At 20.4% G+C, this 19,100-nt stretch overlaps 5 protein-coding genes across 5 annotated transcripts; all 5 read right to left on the bottom strand.

The window, feature by feature from the left end:
• Positions 1-1,723: 1,723 nt before the first annotated feature.
• On the bottom strand, positions 1,724-2,876 carry PY17X_1050101 (PIR protein; the record flags this gene model as incomplete). The annotated part of the gene is made up of 3 exons (XM_022957220.2): positions 1,724-1,786; positions 1,873-2,730; positions 2,862-2,876. 3 exons carry the CDS (start codon positions 2,874-2,876, stop codon positions 1,724-1,726), a joined length of 936 nt encoding a protein of 311 aa, XP_022811074.2.
• A 2,336-nt stretch (positions 2,877-5,212) lies between these two features.
• Positions 5,213-6,320, bottom strand: PY17X_1050001 (PIR protein; the record flags this gene model as incomplete). The annotated part of the gene is made up of 3 exons (XM_034637581.1): positions 5,213-5,299; positions 5,388-6,197; positions 6,306-6,320. 3 exons carry the CDS (start codon positions 6,318-6,320, stop codon positions 5,213-5,215), a joined length of 912 nt encoding a protein of 303 aa, XP_034493530.1.
• Positions 6,321-8,920: 2,600 nt separating this feature from the next.
• On the bottom strand, positions 8,921-10,006 carry PY17X_1049901 (PIR protein; the record flags this gene model as incomplete). The annotated part of the gene is made up of 3 exons (XM_034637580.1): positions 8,921-8,986; positions 9,091-9,855; positions 9,992-10,006. 3 exons carry the CDS (start codon positions 10,004-10,006, stop codon positions 8,921-8,923), a joined length of 846 nt encoding a protein of 281 aa, XP_034493529.1.
• Positions 10,007-12,167: 2,161 nt separating this feature from the next.
• PY17X_1049801 (PIR protein) lies at positions 12,168-13,190 on the bottom strand (the record flags this gene model as incomplete). The annotated part of the gene is made up of 3 exons (XM_022957237.1): positions 12,168-12,233; positions 12,321-13,055; positions 13,176-13,190. 3 exons carry the CDS (start codon positions 13,188-13,190, stop codon positions 12,168-12,170), a joined length of 816 nt encoding a protein of 271 aa, XP_022811077.1.
• A 2,436-nt stretch (positions 13,191-15,626) lies between these two features.
• On the bottom strand, positions 15,627-16,822 carry PY17X_1049701 (uncharacterized protein; the record flags this gene model as incomplete). Its single annotated transcript, XM_722385.2, has 3 exons — positions 15,627-15,689; positions 15,779-16,669; positions 16,808-16,822. The coding sequence occupies 3 exons, from the start codon at positions 16,820-16,822 to the stop codon at positions 15,627-15,629; spliced, it is 969 nt and encodes a 322-aa protein (XP_727478.2).
• Positions 16,823-19,100: the final 2,278 nt, after the last annotated feature.

The following is a 19,100-nucleotide window of genomic DNA, read 5'->3' as shown; positions in this document are numbered from 1 at the left end:
TATCAATTAAAATAATAACATATTAGATACATATATATTGTAAATCAATATATGGAAATATGAAAAATAATTAACAAAACATCATTCTTATTTACATTTAAATGCTTTCTTATTATTTCTCCAATTTTAAATATTAATAATATTTTCCACTTTATTTTCCCATTTTTTTGTAAATTTTTTTTTTTTCATAGATTGATATCTAATCATTTTATTTATAAATATATCTCAGAATATACAACATCAAATATATTTTTTATATTCAAATAATGTAAAATATTCATATTTCCAAGTATACCTCCTATAAATCACAATGCATATATCAAATCAGAAAATCAAATACAATTAATAAGAAATCCTTTATTTTATCCTATTCATTAAACATATATTATAGTATATTTAATAGTTAAACATCATTTTGTCTTTATTTTTATAAATATAGTACATTTCCTCATATAAAAATAGGCTAAATCAACCTCAATATTCCTCACACATATTAAACCCATAATTATTTGTACTAATAACTGAAATCCAGTCTATTTAGTATTCTTTAAATTTATACATTTTTTTAATTTGACTTAAATATAAATTAATTAAATTTATCATTCCAAAGAATCTTACTTTTATAAACAAAAAAAATAAATTAATAAATAGTACATGATCGACCTGAATATTTGTATATATTAATAATCCCAGTTTCTTATTGACTTAATTTATAATATTTTTCATCCTTTTTTCTTACTTCCGCTTCTTCCCCAACTTATAAATACTAACATAAACACTAATGTAAAAATGTATAATATTTTCCACTGGATATATTTTTTAAATATTATACTGACCCCTAAAATAGTGTGTATTAAAACAAATATGCCTTTAACGTAACTTATTTCACTTATATATATTTTCTCCAAATACCACTTTTTACTTTTATTCCATTCAAATTCATTTTTCCATCACTCCATCTATCATTCGGTTCAGGTGTTACTGAGGAAGGAAATCATAATAAATTATTTTCTTCCAATTCCATTCCATCTCCCCCAGTTTCTTATATTATGCATTGTTAATATTTAAATCAACGTTTTCTTTTTGGATCAAATCAATACTTTGGAATAATCTTTCTATATCTATTCCAATATTCGACCGATTGGCCCATAAACCATTAACACAAAATTAACAATAAAATACAAAAAGTAAATAATTCATCGGATTTACCATAAGTTATATTAACACAAAATGCAATTCTTATAATTTGTCAAAATATATTACTTTAGTCGTTCCTTTTCATAGTCATTTTCACCCTTGTTTTTTCTCTTACATATTTAGACTTAATATAAATATTAAAAACTACAACTTATCTTATACATATTATTATATCTTATTTCCTATATATATTTAAAACAATTCTTTAAACTAATAAATGTTATCAAATTATAAAAAAATATTCAAAATTAAATGCAATGTAACACTTAATCCTAACCCGAATATGGGTTCCACAACATAAAAACTGTTTAAAAATTATACAAAAACAGTATAAAAATGTTATAACTATATATATATATATATATATAACATTATATATTATTGGTTATATTATTTAATTATTATTATAGACCCAATAATTATGTTCAAAAATTATGGTAAAAAATTATTTTCAAATAGACAGTTTCTTAAAATATATTAATCATTATTAATCTTCGAATCACATATTAATGATCAGTTTTCTTCTTTATTTTTTTAGCTTTTCTCTTAAATGTTTTTGAACTCTTTTCCGAAATCCAAATAATGAATACTAATATAAAATTTTAAAAAACATATAATTTGTTTAATGTTTGCATATATATAATGAAAATTATTTTTTAATTCCTTATTATTTACCTTATAAGCAATTCCCAAAAAAATTGGTATTGCACCAAGTATCAATAAAACTGGAATTAATTTGCTTGTTATCAACGAACTTGATGATGTAACTTCAGAACTCGGTCCAGAACTCTCTTCAGAACTTTGCACACCATTTCCTTCTGTTTTTGTCGATGTAAGAAATGTAATATTGCTACAATCAATGTTATTACTATCACAAAAAATTTTTAAATTATTATAATCATTTGATAATGTAGACAATACTTGACAATAGGCGTCATCTTTAGTGCTACCAGAATCTTTATTAAGTTCATTATATTTTTTAACAAATTCATTATCATCATACAAATAATTCTTGCAATTTTTATTGTCATCACCAATTTCATTATACAAGTTACATAATGATTTAAATGCATCATAAATTTTAGAAATCTTTTCAATATTAGTACTCAACAATCCCTTTCTTACATTTATGATTTCCTTATAATTTTTATAACCTATACTATCATTTAATGACTTACTACAATCTTTACCATCTTGTTTACAATCAGTATAATGCCTATTATTTTCTATATATTTAGTATAAAACTCATTTAGATTTGTGATTCCTTCATACTTCTTTTTATTTAGTTTATAACTTAACCATATGATAATGTATTGAACAATATTGATATTTTTTCCATTTTTCACAAACAATTGCTCAAACAACCATAAGCATCCAGCATTTATTTTATCGAGATCAGTCTTACATTTTGTATCCTCTGATTCTCCATTAGAGCAGTAATACTTAATATCCTTATTTTGATTAAAATCGACTGATTCATAGTTTTCTAAGTCATCGGGTAAATAGTTTCTTAATGTATCAAACTGTTCACACTAAGAAACCATTTAAAAAAATATAATAAAAATATATATTAATGAAATTCTTATAAAATAAAATTTAATGAATTTTATAGGCAATATAATATCAACAAATACAAGCAAATTTTATTAAAAAATGCAGATACCAGGGTTTTATCCATTGCAATTTTATTTTGTTTATAATATGTAGATTATGTAACATCATATTATTTTATATTTTTTACGCTTAATAAATGACCAAATAATTGAACATAGCATAAAATTGTCTATGGTTAAACACTTTATTATCATTTTTAATATTAATTTAAAGATAATATGGAACAATATAATAACTTTACGGTAGTTAGATAAATTATCGTGTTCTGGGGATGTTTAATACATGTTTTAACATATGTGTATATATACAATTTTACATTAGTTGTTATCCATAATAACACTCATATGAGCATTATTATAAAAATTAAAGCAACAATGTAACGAGTTAAAAATACATCTCTTATACACATACTTTCATATGGAAAATAAAAAACGCCATATTTTTTGTTTAATAAACGGTACCCCAAAACTAATATACTAAAAAATCGAAACAATTAAGAAACCCATTATTACTACAATCCTTAAAGTATATAAATAGTTATTTTTTTAAATACATTAAATACATATATACTTATTTCTATTACTATATACCATGTTTTATTAAAGTTATAGTATTTTCAAAATAAATTGCATTTTCCCCTTTTTTAATTGCATATACTTAAATTTATATTGTTTTTATTTAATATATATCCATTCCAATTATAGTTAACATTTTCAATAACTTTATTTTTATTCCTATATACTTCAATTTATAAATATTCTTTATTGTGTAATTTTATAATACATTTTCCCATCGTTTCCATTCTTTAAAACACCAATTAGCACTGAGGCCGTATTTATAAGCTTAAATAACTCTTTGAATTTAAATAGTTTTTAAAATCATACATAGTAGATATTTAATATTAACACATAAATAAGTATTGATACAAATTTTAAAGTATAATATAAAACTATGTTTGATTAGGTTGTTATATTGCACTTTAAGAGGGGAGAGATAAGATATATTTTCTCTTTCAGTGTATAAATTTATATAAATATTCTTTAAATGCTCTACATTGTTCATTTTTATCTTATATATTATATTGTTATAGTTATCAATGTATATACAATAAAATCATTTATTAAAAATTCTATATTTTATGAGTTCTATGGTAAAACAATTATAATATAATATGGAATAATAAAAGGAAATTTAACGTTGATTGAGTCTTTAATACTTTCTCCATTGATCCAGATTTTTATAATATAAAACTACAAATTCCAAATTGGATCATTAACAAATATATAATGTATTATTATGTCTTTTCGATAATATTAACATTTAATTATATGAAGGTTTCACAATATAACAATATTTCTATATTAGTTATTGGTAGAGTATTTTATTATATTATATATATAGATATATAATAATAACTCTAATTCTGTTTATCATATTATTTATGATTATTAGAAAAAAATATAATATTAAACTTTATTAATATACTTATACTTTTTCAATTAACTCTTATAATATATTTCCAATTTATATATACTTAAAAACTATGAAGTTTAAAAATTAATAATGGTTAATCTATTATTATACCTTATGATTAATAAATTAAAGCGTATAAAGCAACTTATATTAATAATAATTAATTTTAATACAAATATAAAGGAAATAAAAAAATAGTAACTACAATTAAAATTTAAAAATATTATATATATAGTGCGATTTTTTATGTATTACTAAACATGTAGAAGCATAATAATATTTTATAGACTATGTTGTCGATTTTCGATCGATATTCCATGCATCTATATTTTATGAACATCTATTATTACAGTTCAGTTGGATAACATGATTTAAATCAAAATAAATATGATACAAATCATAAGTTTTACTAAATAAAATTTTCATAAAATAAAGAAACACATTATGATATGCATAATTTAATATAGCTCTGGGTTATCAAGGCTTATATAATAGCCAATTATTATATTCCATAATACGGCTTCATATGCAGTCAATATATATATTAATATATACAATATAAACATTTAATTTTAATCATATTAAATCGACATGAATATTCACTTGTATATATTATACTTTATGGGAAATATGGTATGTGGCCTCTTTCATATTATATTATTCCCTTTTGGCTGCATATTTGGACTTTTGAATTTCATCTTTGATTAAACATACGGAAATGGTACATATATTTAATTAGTGTTTAAATTATAAAAAATTAAATGCAATATAATACTTAGACTAACCCCGATATGGGCTCCATAACATAAAAACTATATAAAAATTATGCAAAAATCGTGACCAAAAATTACTTCCAAATAGACAGTTTCTTAAAATATATAAATAATTATTACTTTACTAAAATAGTCACTCTCTTCGAATCATATATTAATGATTTATTTTCTTCTTTATATTTTTTATTTTTTCTCTTAATTTTTGTTTTTGAAATCGTTTCTGAAATCCAAATAACGAATACTAATATAAAATGTTAAGAAACATATGATTTTTTTGTTAATGTTTGCATATATATAATGAAAATAATTTATAATTCCTTATTATTTACCTTGTAAGAAATTCCTAAAAGAAATGCTATTACACCAAATATCGATAAAACTGTAAATAATTTGTTTGTTACCGATGAACTTGATAATGTATCTTCAGAACTTTGTACAATTTTGTGTGCAGAATTTTCTGTTGTTTCTATCGTTGGAAGAGGTGAAGATTTGAAACATTGATTATTATTATATTTATTCTTAAAATTATCATAATCTTTTGATAAAGTAGACAATAGTTGTTTATAGGAATCATTACTAGTAATATCAGAATTTTCACTCATTTCTCTATATTTTTTAACAAATTTATTAGCATTTTCCGAACTTTTTGCGCAATATGGTGCATTATCATAAAATTCAGCATACATTTCACATAATAATTTAAATGCTTCATAAAAATTAGATATAATATTACTATTCATATTCAAAATATATTTTTTTTGATCTATAAGATACTTATAATTGCTATACTCTGTAACATCAGTTATAATCTTTTGATATCTATCATTATCTATAGTTGTATTATAAAAAAATTGTAGATTGGTTATAGTTCCTTTTGGTTTTAAGTTTAACATATAAGTTAACCATATCATAATGTACTCAACAATATTGATGTTATTATTTGCAACAGACTTAAACAATTCAGAAGTCCCAAATATTTGATTAAAAAGATATAAACATCCACCATTAATTTTTTCGAGATCAGTATCACAACCCTTACCATCACAATAACTATCTAAAAAATTATTTTCTTTAAATACATATTTTCCTTTATCCAATTTATCAGGAAATTTATCCCATAGATTTTCGAACTTTTCACACTAAGAAAACATTTAAAAACAAATATTAGAAATGTATATTATTGAACATTTTATTAAAATAAAGTTTAATGATATTTAAATATAATACAATATCAAAAATGCATATACCACTTGCTTATTCATTGTGATAGAATTTTATTTTTGATTTGTAAATTGAGTAAAATAATGCTGTTTTATATACACTCCCCCCAATATGTGACACAAATACTTTGGTCCTATATATAACAACTGTTTGTAGTTAAATATATTATAAGTTTTTCAATAATTAAATTAATATAGAATAATAATATAATATTATTACTAAAGGAACGTTTTATTTCTTTTTGTGACAATTATTTAAATTACCTTAAATAGAGGGTTGATTAATACATTTTAGTTAAATATAAATACGATGCATTCTATAAAAAAAATGCTATTCTTACTAACATCTGGTATAACTTTATTATAAAAATTAATATACTTTTATAATGAATTTAAAGTATGTTTGAACATATAAAAGGAATATATTTATATTTTATGTTTTAATGATTTCAATTATAAAGCTTAAATACTGTATAAATTTAAAAAATAAAAAATTATATTATTATAATCCTTAAAAGTATATAAATAGTGATTTTTAAAGATATATTAAATACTTATATAATTGTTTCTAATATTATATAGCTTTTATTTTTATAAAATTATAACATTTATAAAATAAGTTGCATTGTTCTTTTTTTAATTGCATATACATAATTTTAATATTATTTTATTTAATATAGATAACTTTACAATCTATGTTAACGAGTCCAATAACTTTATTTTTATTCTTATATAATTAAATTTAGAAATATATCTTATTATATAATTTTATAATATATTTTGCACATCTTTCTCACGGTTTAAAACGACAATTAGAACTGGTCCCGTATTTATAAGCTTAAATAAGTCTTTGAATGTATATTACTTTTAAAATAATACTTAGTAAATATTAAATATATAATACATAAATAAGTATTGATACAAATTTTAAATTATAATAGAAAACTATATCTATTAGATTGGTATATTGCACTTTGAGGGGAGAGATAAGGGAAGTATGTTTTTTTAAGACAAGGATGTAGTCATATAAAATTTACCTATTATACATAGTTTAATTATATTTTCTACCTTTAAAACTTTCAATTAATGTATACATTAAAAATAACTTAGAATTATTACTTTTCTAAATATATAGTTTGCTTTTATATTTTATAATAAACTATATTTAGTTCTATGATGAAAAACTATAAATTTATTAATATTATTTTTCTTGGTATTGTTAATTCTAATATTAGCACATTAACAAAATACTAAGTTGAAATTCTATTATTTCATTTGATGTTTTGTGCATACAATTTTAATTTTATCATACCTTTAATAATATATATAATTAATATATATCAACGTATTAAAATCAAATGAATTTAATGATTTGTTCGTATTTAATACTTTATCTATTGTTATTACTATTATTATTGTTACTGCTATATCACTGTATAGTACAACGAAATAATTAATTCACTCAAGAAGAATACTTTAATCCAATTATTATTTTTCCTTGTTTCATAGTTTTAAATAAATATTTTAAAATATATATTATTTCGCAATAACAATATATTTGTGAATTTGTATATATACAATAACCTAATAAAAATATTATTAATTCAAATTAAATTAATTATTACATACCATTATACTTCGCATTAATATGTAATTGTATATGTTTCACAAATTTAACATATTTCAGTTTTAGTCATTTATACAATATTATATATATATTATAACAATAACGTTAATTTTATATATCAGGTTGTTTATAAGTATTATGACAAACTATAACATTAAATTTTATTATATACTTATATTTTATTTTTTAACTATTTTAAAATATAATTATTTATACCTCAAAACTATAAAGTTTACAAATTAATAGTGATTAATATAATGTTATACCTTTATGATAAATTAAAGGGTATAAATAAACTTCTATTAATACAAGAAGATAATAGTAAATACAATTAAAACTTAAAAAATGTTGAAGCGTAATAATATTTTATAGACAATGTTATATTGTCGATTCTTGATCGATATTCCATGCATCTATATTTTATGATTATCTATTACTGTTCAGTTGGATAACATGATTTAAATTAAAATAAATATGATACAAATAATAAGTTTTACTAAATAAAATTTTCATCAAATAAGAAACATTGCGTTATGAAATATTCGATATAATCACTGATTAACAAATTTTATATAATAGACAATTATGATGTTGAATAATACGAATTAATATATGCAATATAGACATTTTTTTTTAATCATATTAAATCCATATGAACACTCAATTATATATATTATAACTTATAAAATATGTTATGTAACCCCTTCCACATTAATGGTTATATCCACTTTTTGGTTGCATATCTAGACTTTATATGTGATTAAACATACGGAATGATACATATATTAAATTAGTGTTTAAATTATAAAAAATTAAATAAAGATATAATACTTAGCCCTAACCCGAATATGGGTTTCATAAACATAACCCTGACCCTATAACTTAAAAACAATATAAAAACTATGATCAAAAATTACTCCCCAATAGACAGTTTCTTAAAATATATCAACCATTATTACTATTCCTGGAATAACCAATGCTCTTCGAATCACATATTAATGATCCATTTTCTTCTTTATTTTTTTAGCTTTTCTCTTAAATGTTGTTTTTGACCTCGTTTCCGAAATCCAAATAACGAATACTAATATAAAAATTTTAAGAAAAGTTTGATTTTTTTGTTAATTTTTCCATATATTTAATGAAAATAATATTTAAATGTAATATTTTTAATTCCTTATTATTTACCTTATAAGCAATTCCCAAGAAAATTGGTATTGCAACTAATATCGATAAAATTGGAATTAATTTGCTTGTTATCGAACTTGATGTAGCTTCAGAAATTATTTTTTTTATGTCTGGAGTGGGTGGGAAAATATCACAATTTTTTTTTAAATTGTCATAATCAGTTAATAAATTAATCAATACATAAAAATAGCGGATATTTTCACCAATGTTATGATCTATGATAATTTTTTTATATGTTTCAACAAATTGATTAACTTTTTCAGAAGATTTCTCGCAATTTGAGTTGCTTGTATCAACCTCAATATATATGTCACATAATGTACTAAATGCATCATATAATTTAGATATGATGCTCTTATCCATACTTAAAATATAATTATTTCTATCTATAAGATCCCTATAATTTTTATAAGTAGTAACATCGTTTATTTCCTTTTTATAGCTCTCGCCATTTTCTATATATTTATTATAAAATTCATTTAGACTGCCATTTTCTTCACTTTCGATCAGGCTTAACACATAACTTAACCATATCAAAATGTATTGAACAATATAGATGTTTCCATTTGCCTCTGTTTCAAACGCAGACTTATTCTTAAAGAATGCATCAAAAATATATAAACATCTAGCATTAACTTTATCGGTATCATTATCACAATTTCCATTAGTACAGTGAACTTTGTAATCTTCATTATGTGTAAATTGATAGCTTACACCCTTGTCCGAATTGGAAATCACGTTCCTTAAAGGAGCGAACGTTTTACACTAAGAAAGCAGTTAAAAACAATTAATAAAACGCGAATTATTAAAAGTTTTATTAAAATAAAGTTTAATGATATTTATATGTAATGCAATATCAAAAAATGTAAAGGAAACTATTATTATTAAAAAATGCATATACCACACTTTCATTCATTATAATGGGATTTTATTTTTGATTTGTAAATTGAGTAGAATCATGCTATTTTATATACACTGTATCAAATATGAGACGCAAATACTTTAACCCTATATATAACTGTCTGTAGTTAAATATATTATAACTTTTTAATAATTAAATTAATATAGAATAATAAAATAGTAGTATTACTAAAATCATATTATACTTATTTTATGACAATTAGCTAAATAACCTTAAATAGAGGGTTTTTTAATACACTTTTGATTAAATATATGATGCATTTTATACAAAAAGACTATTATTAATAAAATATGGTATAACTTTATTATAAAAATGAATATCCTTCTATAAAGAATTTAAAGTATTTTTAAACATAGAAAAGGAATATATTTATATATTATGTTTTAATGATTGTCCTTCAAAAACTTAAATACTGTATAAATATAAAAAATTAAAAATTATATTATTACTATAATCCTTAAAATATATTAAACTTTTATATATTTGCTTCTAATACTATATACAATGCTTTATTAAACTTATAGTATTTTCAAATTAAGTTGCATTGTTTCCTTTCTATGCAATTATATAAATTTATATTGTTTTTAATGAATGTAGATAAATTCAAAATTCATTTTAATGTGCTCAATAGCTTTATTTTTATTCCAATATACCTTATTGGATAATTTTATAATATATTTTGCCATCTTTTCCATTCTTTAAAACAATTAGCACTGAGCCCGTACTTATAAGCTTAAATAAATCTTTGAATGTATGTTATTTTTAAAATAATGCTCAGTAAATATTAACATATAAATATATATTAATAATATTTTAAAGTATAATAGAAAACTATGTTTAATTAGGTTGTTATATTACCTTTAAGAGGAGAGAGATAAGATATATTGCTATTTTAATATATTAATTTAAATAAATATTTGCTAAATGTTCTACATAATTCATTTTTATCTTATATATTTTATTTGTTTAGTTATCAATGTATATACATTCAAATAATTTGTTAAAAATTCTATATTTTATTAATTCTACAAAAAACAATAATAATATAATATTGAATAATAAAATGATATTTAATATTAATTAAGTATTTAACCCTTTCTCCATTAATCCATATTTTTAGAATATAAAACTACAAATTCCAAATTGAATAATTAACAAATATATAATGTATTATTATGTCTTTTCGATAAAATTAATATTTAATTATATGAAGGTTTTACAATAAAACAATATTTTGATATTAACTATTTGTAATTTCTAGATTATATGTATAGGCATATAATAATGCATCATATCTATAATATTAAACTTTATTAATATATTTATATTTTATTTTTTAACTATTTTAAAATATAATATATTTATACCTCAAAATTTAAAGTTTAAAAATTAATAGTGATTAATCTACTATTATACCTTTATTATAAATAAATTAAAGCGTATGAAGCAACTTCTATTAATACAAGAAGATAATATTAACTACAATTACAACTTCAAAAAATGTTAGAAACATAACAATAATTTATAGATTATGTTATATTGTCGATTCTCGATCGATATTTATGAATCTATATTTTATGTTTATCTATTATTACAGTTCAGTTGAATAACATGATTTAAATTAAAATAAATATGATGCAAATAATACGTTTTACTAAATAAAATTTTCATTAAATAAAGAAACATATTATGTTATACATAATTCAATATAATCACAGATTAACATGTTTTATATAATTGACAATTATGATATATCAAATATCTATATTAATATATGCAATATAGACATTTTATTTTAATCATATTAAATCGACATGAATACTCAATTATATATATTATAACTTATAAATATATTATGTAACTCCTTTCATAATAATGGCAGTACCCATTTTGGAGGTATATATTTTGAACATCATCTTGTGATTAAACATACGGAATGATACGTATATTTAATTAGTGTTCGAATTATAAAAAATTAAATAAAAATATAATACTTAGCCCTAACCCCATTATGGGTTCCACAACATAAAAACTATATAAAAATTATGCAAAAATTACTTCGAAATAGACAATTTCTTAAAATATATCAACCATTATTAGTATTCCTGGAATAATCACTAATCTTCGAATAATATATTAATGATCAGTTTCTTCTTTATTTTTTTAGCTTTTCTCTTAAATGTTGTTTTTGAGATCGTTTCCGAAATCCAAATAACGAATACTAATATAAAATGTTAAGAAGTAAATGATTTATTTATTAAAATTTGCATATATAATCAAAATAATTTTTAAATTCCTTATTATTTACCTTATAAGAAATTCCCAATAAAATTGATGCTGCAACAAATATAATTGCAATTGTAATTAGTGTATTTTTTATGATTGAATTTCGTGGACAAGCTATAACTGATGGGACATTACCACACCAATTAGTATTATAATTACTTTCAAATTCTTTATAATCATTTGATAAACTTATCCATAGTTGTAAATAAGAACTTCCTTTAGTAATATCAAAAACATTTTTAACTATTTCACATTTTTCAAAAAATTCTCCAGCATTTTCTAAACATGTCTTGCATTCGGTGATTACATCACGTTCACTATACATGTTACATAATGACTTAAATGCATCATAAAAATTAGATATATCTTTAATATCCATATTCATCGATCTTATTTTTTCTTCTATAACACCCGTATTAATATGCTCACCACTATCAGTAGATATATTCCCCTTATAACAATTATTTGTTTCTATATGGTTAGTATAAAAATCGTATAATTTGGTGGTTCCATTATGTGTTTTTTGATTTAGTTTATGACTTAACCATAAACTAGCGTATTCAACAATTTGATCACTTTCGAAACTTTCCTCATCAAGCATTTTTAGTAATATTATAAAACCAGTGACAATCTTTTCTTCATCGATACTACATTTATTATTAGGAAAATACGCATTTAATAAATTCTCATAAATATTTTCTTCTGATTTGTTCGGATCGTCATCAAAATATTCATCGATCTCATTAATTGATTCACACTACGAATATATTTTACGAATTAAACAAAAAAATGTATTAACATAAATGGTACTATAATTAAAATTAATATAATTTATAGTAATACAACATACGAATAATATAAGAAAAAGAATATATACCACTTTAGAAGCCATTATAATGAAATTCCGTTATAATTTGGAGATTATGCGGGGTGATATTGTTTATATATATTGCATAGAATATATGGTATATCTACTCAAGATCTTTACATAGCAGTTATCTTTCGTTAGACATATTATTCTTAATTTTAACTTCATATAAAATAATAATACATTAGTATTACTAAAATATTATACATATTTTATGACATTTAGCTAAATTATCTTAAATAGAGGGTTGCTTACACACTTTTCCATATGTATATATGATGCATTTTATAGAAAAAATACTATTCTTACTAACATTTGGTATAACTTTATTATAAAAATTAATATACTTTTATAATGAATTTAAAAAATATATATTTATACATATGCTTTAATATAAAACACAAACAACGTCATAAAACTCAAATACTGTACAAATATAAAAAATTAAGAAAGTTATTATTAGAATCTTTAAAGTATATACTTATTTCTTTTAATATATATTATAGTTTTTTCTAAAATAATAGCATTTTCAAATTTAGTTACATGCTCCATTTTCTATACAAATTATATAAATTTATATTATTTTTATTTAATATAGATAAATTAAAAAATAATTTTAATGCGTTAAATAACTTTATATTTATTTCTACATGTTCCAATTTAGAAGTATTCTCTATTGGGTAATTTTATAATATTTTTTACGCATAATTTCCACTCTCTAAAACAACAATTAGCACTGAACCAGTATTTATAAGCTTAAATAAGCCTTTGAATGTATATTATTTTTAAAATAATACATAGTAAATATTAAATATTAACATATAAATAAGTATTGATGCATATTTTAAAGTATAATAGAAAACTATGTTTAATTAGGTTGTTATATTACCTTTAAGAGGAGAGAGATAAGATATATTGCTCTTTTAATATATAAATTTAAATAAATATTTACTAAATATTCTGAATTGTTCATTTTTATCTTATATATTTTATTGTTATAGTTATCAATGTATATACATTCAAATAATTTATTAAAAATTCTATATTTTATTAATTATATGGTAATGTATTGTTTTAGATTAAAAAATGATTATTCAATAAAAACTAATAATATAATAAGAGTTAATATGGAATAATAAAATGACATTTAACATGAATTAAGTCGTTATAATTTTCTCCATGGATCCAAATTTTTATAATATAAAATCACATTTCCCAAATTGAATCTTTAACAAAAATATAATCATTGATACCTTTATAATGCATTATTATGTGTCTTTTCGATAAAATTAATACTTAATTATATGAAGGTTCCACAATAAAACAATATTTCAATATTAATTATTGATAGAGTATTTTATTAAATTATATGTATAGGCATATTATAATAACGTATTATATCTATCATATTATTTATAATTATTATAACAAAATATAATTCGAAATTTTATTAATATACTTATATTCTATTTTTTAAATCTTTTAAAATATTATTTATTTATACCTCAAAATATAAAGTTTAAAAATGAATAGTGATCAATCTATTATTATACCTTATGGCAATAAATTAAGGAGCATAAAACAACTTTTATTATTACTAATTTTAATCAAATGTAAAATACAAAAAGATAATAGTAACTACAATTAAAACTTAAAAAAATATTATATATAGTTCAATTTTTTATGTATTACTAAAAATGTAGAAGCATAGTAATATTTTATAGACAATGTTACATTGTCGAGTCTCGATCGATATTACATGCATCTATATTTTATGACTACCTATTATATATTGGTAATAAGTTTAATTAACAATAAAAATATTCCCATTCATCTGTAGATATATTATAATGTAGATAATTGTTCCAAATGAATCCAATATAATTTATACTCTGATATATAATATTATTATACTGTTCGGTTATCAAAATATGATTTAAATTAAAACAAATGATACAAATAATAAGTTTTACTAAATAAAATGTTTTATCAATAAAGAAACATATTGTGTTATGCATAATTCAATATAGTTGTGATTAACAAGCTTATATAATAAATAATTATGATATATCATAATATGAATTAATATATGCAATATAGACATTTTTTTTATTCATATTAAATCGACATAAACACTCAATTATATATATTATAACTTTAAATATGTTATGTAACCCCTTTCATATTAATGGCAGTACCCATTTGGGGGGTACATATTTTGAAAATCATCTAGTGATTAAACATACAGGGATATATAATTAATTAGTGTTCAAATTGTACAAAATTAATACAATATAATACTTAATCCTAACCCCAATATGGGTTCCACATACACAACCCTAACCCACCACATAAAAACAATATAAAAACTATGATCAAAAATTACTTCGAAATAGACACTTTCTTAAAATAAATCAATCGTCATATTCAGAATAATTTATTAATGATAAGTTTTCTTCTTTATTTTTTTAACTTTTTTCTTAAATGTTTTTGAACTCTTTTCCGAAATCCAAATAATGAATACTAATATAAAATGTTAAGAAACGTATGATTTTTTTGTTAACGTTTACATATATATAATGAAAATATTTTTTTAATTCCTTATTATTTACCTTATAAGAAATTCCCAAAAAAATTGGTATTGCACCAAATATCAATAAAACTGGAATTAATTTGCTTACTATCGATGAACTTGATGATGTAACTTCAGAAATTTGTCCAAAACTCGATTCAGAATCTTGTGCAAACAATTTTACTAAATTATCTGCATCTTCTCCAGAACTATCTACAGGAGTTTGTCCATGAATTCGTCCAGGACTTTGTTCTGATTCTTTCGATGTAGAGGATGAAATATCTTTACATTCCTTTTTAAAATCATCATAATCAGTTGATAAAGTGGACAACATTTCTTTATATGGACTGCTATTAGTAATATCATAATCTTTAAGTTCTTTATATTTTTTATCAAATTCATTATCACCTTCCAAATAATTCTCGCAATTTTTTGTTTCATAATCAAGTTCATTATACAAGTTACATAATGATTTAAATGCTTCATAAAATTTAGGTACAATATTATTATCCATATACAAAAATTCCTTTCTTTTATCTATAAGACCCTTATAATTATCATAATCATTATCACGATACTTTAATTCGCTTATTTCTGTCTTATACTTGTCACAGCTATTTATGTGTGAACTATAAAAAACCTTTATATTGTCTTCTTCTTTACTATTGGGCAGGTTTAACATATAACTTAACCATATCAAAATGTAATCAACAATATAGGGGTTACTATCTTTTGGAGAGGGTAACACACCAGAATCGCTATATAATTGATCCAACAAATATAAACATCCAGCACTTATTCTATCGTAATCACTTTGACATTGATTACTATCACAATACTTATTTAAAAAATCTTCATCTTTAAATTGATAATATCCACTACTGTTCAATTGATCGGGAAGCGAGCTCCTTACCTCCTGGAACTTTTCACACTAAAAAAACATTTAAAAACAATTAAAAAAAACGCGAATTATTAAAAATTTTATTAAAATAAAGTTTAATGATATTTATATTTAATACAATATAAAAAAATGTAAAGGAAACTATTATTTTTAAAAAAATGCATATACCATTTGCTTATTCATTATAATGGGATTTTATTTTTGGTTTGTAAATTAAATAAAATCATACTGTTTTTATATATACTGTACCAAATATGTGACGCTAATACTTTAACCATATATATAACAGCTATCTGTAGTTAAATATATAAGTTTTTCAATAATGAAATTAATATAGAATAATAAAATAATATTATTACAAAGAAACATTACATTTTATTTATGATAATTAGCTAAATTACCTTAAATAGATGGATGCTTAATAAACTTTTGATTAAATATATGATGCATTTTATATAAAAAAGGCCATTATTAATAAAATATGGTATAACTTTATTATAAAAATGAATATACTTTTATAATGAATTTAAAGCACGTTTGAACATAGAAAAGGAATATATTGATATCTTATGTTTTAATACTTGTCTTTCAAAAATTTAAATACTGTATAAATCAAAAAATTAAAAATTATATTGTTACTATAATCCTTAAAGTATATAAATAGTCATTTTTTTAAATATATTAAATATTTACATACTTGTTTCTAATACAATAAACCACTGTTTTATTAAAATTATAGTATTTTCGAATTAAGTTACATGCTACATTTTCTATGAAAATTAATAAATTTATATTGTTTTTAATGAATATAGATAAATTCAAAATTCATTTTAATGTGCTCAATAACTTTATTTTTATTCCAATATACCTTATTGGGTATTTTTATAATATATTTTGCCATATTTTCCATTCTTTAAAACAATTTGCACTGAAACCGTACTTATAAGCTTAAATAAGTCTTTGAATGCATATTATTTTAAAATAATGCTCAGTTAATATTAAACATATATACCTACTGATGATATTTTAAAGTATAATAGAAACCTATGTTTAATTAGGTTGTTATATTACCTTTAAGAGGAGAGAGATAAGATATATTGCTATTTTAATATATAAATTTAGATAAATATTCACTAAATGTTCTACATAATTCATTTTATCTTATATATTCTATTGTTATAGTTATCAATGTATATACATTCAAATAATTTATTAAAAATTCTATATTTTATTAATTCTACAAAAAACAATAATAATATAATATTGAATAATAAAATGATATTTAATATTAATTAAATATTTAACAATTTCTCCATTAATCCATATTTTTAGAATATACAACTACAATTTCCAAATTGAATAATTAACAAATATATAATGTATTATTATGTCTTTTCGATAAAATTAATATTTAATTATATAAAGGTTTCACACTAAAAAAATAATTTAATATTAACTATTAGTAATTTCTAGATTATATGTATAGACATATAATAATGCATCATATCTATAATATTAAACTTTATTAATATACTTATATTTTATTTTTTAACTATTTTAAAATATAATATATTTATACCTCAAAATATAAAGTTTAAAAATTAATAGTAATTAATATAATGTTCTTCCTTTATAATAAATAAATTAAAGGGTATGAAGCAACTTCTATTAATACAAGAAGATAATAGTAACTACAATTACAACTTCAAAAAATGTTAGAAGCATAACAATAATTTATAGATTATGTTATATTTTCGATTCTCGATCGATATTGCATGTATCTATATTTTATGAATATCTATTATATATTGGTAATATGCTTAATTAACATTAAAAATATAATCATTAATATGAAGGTATATTATAATGTAGGCAATTGTTCGAAATGAATCGAATTATAATTATACTCTGATAATAAAATTATTATACTGTTCGCTTATAAAAATACATTTAAATTAAAATAAATATGATGCAAATAATATGTTTTACTAAATAAAATTTTCATTAAATAAAGATACATATTATGATATGCATAATTCAATATAACCACATATTAACTTTTATATAGGCAATTATGATATAGCATAATATGAATTAATATATGTAATATAATTATTTTACTTAAATCATATTAAATATATATTAACACTTAATTATATATATTATAACTTATGAAGAAATGTTATACAACCCCATTTATATTAGCTTATCCACATTTGGGTTGAATATTTGAAAATCATCTCTTGATTAAACATATGGGATGATACATATATTAAATTAGTGTTCAAATTGTAAAAAATTAAATTACAATATAATACTTAGCCCTAACCCGAATATGGGTTCCACATATAAAAACTATATAAAAATTATGCAAAAATTACTTCGAAATAGACAATTCTTAAAATATATCAATCATTATTACTATTCCTGGAATAATCACTACTCTTCGAATAATATATTA

Source organism: Plasmodium yoelii (assembly GCF_900002385.2).
Source record: "Plasmodium yoelii strain 17X genome assembly, chromosome: 10".
Lineage (NCBI taxonomy): Eukaryota > Apicomplexa > Aconoidasida > Haemosporida > Plasmodiidae > Plasmodium > Plasmodium yoelii.
Note: the sequence above shows the minus strand (reverse complement) of the source record. Positions and strands in the feature narration are given on the sequence as shown.